Raw genomic sequence first — 5,972 nt, 5'->3', positions numbered from 1 at the left:
CCCCCCCCTGCAGTTCTATATTCCTGACCAGTCTACACTGAATGGGCCTGTGCTAATTGGGAGGCAGATAAGCTGTCCACGCTGTGCCCCAAATGTTCCCCCGGTGGACCTGTCTACCCCCACCGCCCATACTCCAAACACTTACCATGGGACGGGCCATGCACCGGTCCTTTGTGGTGACTCGCCAGCCTCTGAGTGGATCCTTTTCTCAGTTGTCTGTGGCCTGTCATTCCTGTGTGGGTCCACAGGAACTCCATTAGTGGTCTTGCTGCCCTGGGGGCCACCAAGGCCCTCCTTTCCCCTGAAACCTCCAAGAAACCTCACAGGAAGGGTACAGCTGTGACTTTTGCCAGCTCTTGCTCCATGTGCTCACCAACTGCAGCCTTGAAGTGGCCAGGGCTCAAAATGGTGGGAGGATCCTGTGTTTCTCTCATCGTGGCTTCTCCTGTCTTCATGAACTCCATAGGTATCTCCTCCTCTTCCCCTGAACTCACGGCTCCAGCTTGGCTGTCGTTGCTTTTTAATAGTTGTAAATTTGTTGATTGTGGGAGAAGGTGATGCTGGGGACCGTCTATTCCTCCATCTTGATCTGAAGTCTCTTGTTAACAGGCTTTAGAGTCTACAGAGCTGTTGTCAAATCTCAGCTCCATAACTTCATTAATCCTTCCTTCCTTCGTCCATCCACCAAGTATTAATGGAGTGCCTTCTGTGTATCAAGCAAAGGTCTCCACTTTTATAAAAATAGGACATTTTATGTAAATGTCCTAGTGCACAGTACCTGGGACATAGCAAGTACAGGATAAATAGTTGGGGGAAGAAAAGATGGTTCTCAGATCCAGAAATTGCATAACCCACCTCGTATTACAGTTGAGGAAACTGAGGACCAAAGCAACTGTCCAGGGCTCCCCTGCAAGGTTGGGGTGGAACCTCCACCTGGTGCACCATGTGCTGCCCCATTGCTGCTTCCATGGGGAGGGTGGATTCCCTGATGATGTTTCAGGTTGGAGAGGTGAGGATGGGTGGTGATCCCCAGAAGCCAAAAGTGCACATGTGCATTTATGTGTGTCCACACAGGCACACACACACACATACACACAATGCAGGACTGTCCTTGAGCAAAGTCTCCAGGAGGCAGCCAGGGTGGATCAGAGATCTAGCTCTTGGGGCAATATGGGGAACAAGCAGTGCCATTTCTTCCAGAATATATCCTGCATCTGCAGCCAAGGCCTCCCTGATACCCACTTCCCCCAGGGTCCCCAAGGGACAAGCCGGCAAGCCCTGCTCACACATGACTTTGGAAATATCCCATTGGGCAGCTTACCTCACTCCTCACACTTAGTCCAGGCCCACCCTTCAGCAGTCTCCTAACAGAGAGATACTGGAGTCTCCCTCCCACTGGTCCGTCCTCCACACAGCACCCAAAAAGATCTTTCTGGAATGTAACTCCCTTGCTTAAACACTTTCCCTGGCGCCTTGTTGCCCTCCTGATAACTGGCACAGTTAACCCTTCAGAAGCAGCCGCAGCTTGTCGTCTTCTCACCTCACTTCCCTTCTCCAGACATCCTGCTCCTAGACCAAACACCGCTCCTTTGCTCATGCTATTCCTTAGGCCTGTAGCAGCTGCGTCTACCTTTTCCACCTGAAAAAAATTACACATACACACACACACACACACACACACAAATGATTAAAACAAAACGAAACAAAACAAAAAACGCTCCTCTGATATGGAGCATGGGAGAAACCCAACTACCTCTAGCAATTAATTAATTAATTAATTGTAAAAGAATTTACTGAACCTTATAATGGAAAAGTTCAGTGGTTAGAACCAGTTTCAGGTGTGGCTGGAGCCAGGCATTCAAATGATGCCTTTCTCTCCATGCACATTTAACCTCTGCTCATCTTGTCTCCCTTTGTGCATTGGCCTCACTCCCACAGGTACTTCTTTGTGTCCAGGGGACATGGTCGCAAAGACTCGCAACTTACAGCATCCTTATAGCCAGAGCTGGCTTATCTATTATGCACAGTAGGCGCAGTGCCTTGGGCTCACAATACTTTTAGGGGCTCACAAAAATGTTTTAATTTTTTTTTTAATTGGAAGAAAGAAAATAATTTTTAGTTGAAAATGTTTTAATACATTATATTAATATATTTATTTTTTACAAATGCAGTTGTGAAATATAATTTTCAATTTTTTTTAATAGAGGAAGGACGAAGGCAGAAGTGCTGGGGGCCCACAGAAGTCACAATAAGGCCCTGCTTGACTCTCCCAAAGGAAGAGAGACCCTGTCTTCCAGTTTTTATGTGTTAAATCTCAGGGAAAACTCTGTCCCAGACTGGATCATGTGGCAGAACAAATCACTGTAACTAGGATGGAGGAATTTGATTGGCCAGGCTTGAGTCTCAGGCCTAACCCTGAGGGGAATCTATCAACCCCATACCAACACAAGGGATGGGGTTTCACGTGAGAAAGAAGACTCTGTTTCAAGAGCGTCCACCAAAGCTTTACCATCTCCCCCAAATGCTCCCTGCGTTATTAACTTTCCCTAACACCTTCCCCTTCCCCCAGGAGCAATAATTGCCTTCACGTCTACGCTGCCTCAGCAGTTACTTCTGGTATGATTGTAATAGACGGGATCACGGAGCTCTCTGCACTGGGCAGTGAGCTCCCTGAAGGCAGAGTGAAGGAGCGGATCACAGAGATCTGGAATATGAGAATGAGCAGACAGAGGGCTCAGCCTTGCCTGCGCGTGTGAGGAGGGGGTCTTTATCTGGGCCTTAAAGCCTGCAAGTCTGCCTACAATTAGGGGTGTCTCAGCTGGGTGCAGAGATGAGGAAGGACTCTAGGGGGCAGAAAGACATGAACGGTACCAGGGTGGGAAGGAGGTGGGTGTAGAGAAGGATGTCTCAGGAGATGAGGCTGAAGAGAGAATGGCACAAGATCATAGGGTGTGAGTGCCAGATAAAGGAATTTGGATTTTATCCTGCAAACCGGGGCTCTTAACCTGGCTCCAAGGAGAGGCGACAGGTCTGAAATTGCGTGTGGAATAATGTCTCTTGTGCCTTTTTCTGCAGGGAAGGTCCATGGTATTCGTTGATTTCCAAAGGGGTTTCTTTCTTACAATGGTTAGGAATTACTAGTAACAGAGATGTGTTCAGGCACCTCAAGGAGGGAGTGCCATGCTCCGGAATGCAGTTGGAACAGCACTCTGTCAACTACTCTGGAGAATGGGCTGAAGGAGCGAGTAGAGGCCAGGAGAGCTGTTAGGAGTCTGTTGCAAGAGTGCGGGTGGGAGACAGCATGGGCCTCAAATAGGGCAATACTGCGACAAACGGAGGGGAGCCACTGGAATGGCAAGACGTTGCAGCAGTAACCTTAGCAGGGGCCTTCTGCATGCTGGGGGGGATAGCGAGGAAGACCAAGTGACACCAAGACTTCCAGTTTACGTCATGAGATCATGGATGGTTTACAAATTATTTTCTCTTATTGTTTTATTTCTTCCTACCATTTAGAAAATATATTTTCTTTAAAAAAAAAAAAAAAAAAGGAATTATAGGGGCCGAGCCCGTGGCGCACTCGGGAGAGGAGAGTGCGGCGCTGGGAGCGCAGCAGCGCTCCCGCCGCGGGTTCGGATCCTATATAGGGATGGCCGGTGCGCTCACAGCGCTCACTGGCTCAGCACGGTGCGGCCGGTCTCAAAAAGGACAAAAAAAATTAAAAAATAAAATGAAGGAATTATTTTATTTATTTTCTTTTATTTATTTTTTTTAAAGATGACTGGTAAGGGGATCTTAACCCTTGACTTGGTGTTGTNATTTTATTTATTTTCAAAGTTAAGAATTTCTTTGAAAGTCTCTGATATATACAGATTTCCACTTTGTTCTTTTTTCTTTAAGTATGACATTGCCATTGTATCATATTTTTCAATAACCCTGTGGATCTGTTTGTTGGGCCTGTTTCTCTTGGTGTTTAATGCTTGGCGATCGTCTTTGAAAGTATACACAGAACATCAAGGCATTCTTGCTTTGCTAAATCCTGACTTTGTCAACCTCCACAGCTACCCGCTCCCTTCCCCAGTGCTCAGCAGCTCGGACCGGCTGCCTTTCGGCATCGAGGAGAACGGGGGCACACCGTTCCCCACCAAGCCTCCGGGAAGGCATCACCACCAGCACCACCCGAGCTATGGCCTTTCGCTGACCCTGGAGAACAAAGAGGGGCCTTTGAGGTCCCCAAACTCCAGCAGTAAATCCCTCGCAAGTGAGTAGGGGTGGAGGGGGCAGGGAAGGGGTGGGGGAAGCAATGCTCAGGGCATGAGCGCCTTCCCGAGACTCTCAAGACAGAGCCTTTCAGTGCAGTGCGTACAGCGGCAATGCTATGCTGCGCTACCAGGTTTGGCAAGAGAGGACAAGAGCCTTATGCATTTAGGCAGGAGCAGTTTAGAGACTATGATTTACCAGTAAACTCCAGTTTCATTACAGAGTAACAATTCTCTCTCCGCCTCATTTCTTGGTAGTTCGCTTGTGCAGTAACCAGCCCTGGTTCAAGCCAGTGGGAAATAGAAAGTGGGGAGGTGGCGGCTGGAATTTTTACTTTCCTAATTACAGAAAAATCTAGTTTGTCCCATTTCTGACATCCCACTTCCGAGAGCAAGGTGGCCTCAGGTAGATCCAGCCTGGCCACTGTTACAGGTCCCAGGAAAAGAAGTTACAGAAATAGAGAGTAAGCAATTAGAAACATTTTTAGCAATATGACAGAGCAATTTTATATCTGTTAAACCTAATAAAAAGAAATATGGGCTTGGATTTTGCATGTCTGTTATTTTATTTTTCTAGAGACTCACTTTTATTATATTTTACCAAAGAACTCATCTCTGATGAATGGGGGCAGGGTGGGAAGAACTGGTTCTTTATCACATGTGGTTTGAAAAGCACTGAGGTAGATGCAAAGGTCAAGAGGCTTTGAATCCAGTTCTCACTATTNGTTTGAAAAGCACTGAGGTAGATGCAAAGGTCAAGAGGCTTTGAATCCAGTTCTCACTATTGAGCAAAGTCCCTTTTCTAGTCCTCAATTTACTCATCTTTGAAATGGGTTGGAGGGTGTCCAGATGATCGCTGAGGAATTTTCCAACTTGGATATCTCATGAGTCTAGGAGCTGGTGAAACAGATGAGCCATTCAGCCTTCACAGGGAACAATTCTGGGCTGGCTGAGCTGGAAATGGGAACTCGTCACCCACTTGGTGTTTAAGAATCGGAATTCTGTCCCCTCTTCACTATCCATACTGCCCTTACCCTAGTCTCTGCCTCATCTCTTTGTATCTGGATGACTGTAATAGCCTCCTAAGGGACACCCTCTCCAGCACAATCTCCATAAAGAGATGCCAAATTCATAGCTCTCACCAGATAGCTCTTAAGACCCTTCAATAGCTCTTCACCGTCCTAGAATAAGCCCACACTTCTGAGCATGGCCACACACAGACCTTCATAGCCTGGCCTCTGCCAAGGTCTCCAGCCTTCCCTCATTCCTCACCACACTCTAGCTACATGGAACTACTCTCTTCTCGCCAAATACTGTGCCGGGTCCCAGCTCTGTCCTTTGCACCTGCTCTTCCTTCTACCTGAAATGTCTTTCTCCACCCTAATGAACTCCTACACATCCCTCAGAAGCCAGCTCAAAAAGTCATCTTGTCAATGAAAAGTTCTCTAACACCTGTCCCCCATTCCTGTCTTTGGAGTGCCTTCCCTTTGTCCTATAGCAATTAAGTAAACCTTTTATCACCCTTAATTAGAATGTCTATGCATGCATCTATCTCTCCCATTAGACTAGAATAGTGTCTCATTCACCTTTTTATTTCAGCTCCCCAGATCCCAATTGCTAACAATACTTGGCACAAGTGTTTTAATATTATTTTTTTTTTTTTTTCCTTTTTGTCTTTTTTTTTCGTGACCGGCAACAGATCGCAACCCTCAGTGT

General features: G+C 46.9%; 1 protein-coding gene across 1 annotated transcript in view; it reads left to right on the top strand.

Moving 5' to 3' along the window:
• The window catches only part of LOC103605990 (band 4.1-like protein 4B), a gene marked incomplete at both ends in the record, with an annotated part of 97,451 nt that overhangs the window by 68,144 nt on the left and 23,335 nt on the right, over nt 1-5,972 (top strand). Inside the window, one exon of the mRNA XM_008590586.1 lies at nt 4,059-4,258. Within this exon, the coding sequence (XP_008588808.1) occupies nt 4,059-4,258 (200 nt within the window). The remainder of the gene's footprint in view (nt 1-4,058; nt 4,259-5,972) is intronic.

The sequence above is a fragment of the Galeopterus variegatus genome, unplaced genomic scaffold (assembly GCF_000696425.1).
Source record: "Galeopterus variegatus unplaced genomic scaffold, G_variegatus-3.0.2 Scaffold6218, whole genome shotgun sequence".
Classification (NCBI taxonomy): Eukaryota; Metazoa; Chordata; class Mammalia; order Dermoptera; family Cynocephalidae; genus Galeopterus; species Galeopterus variegatus.
Note: the sequence above shows the minus strand (reverse complement) of the source record. Positions and strands in the feature narration are given on the sequence as shown.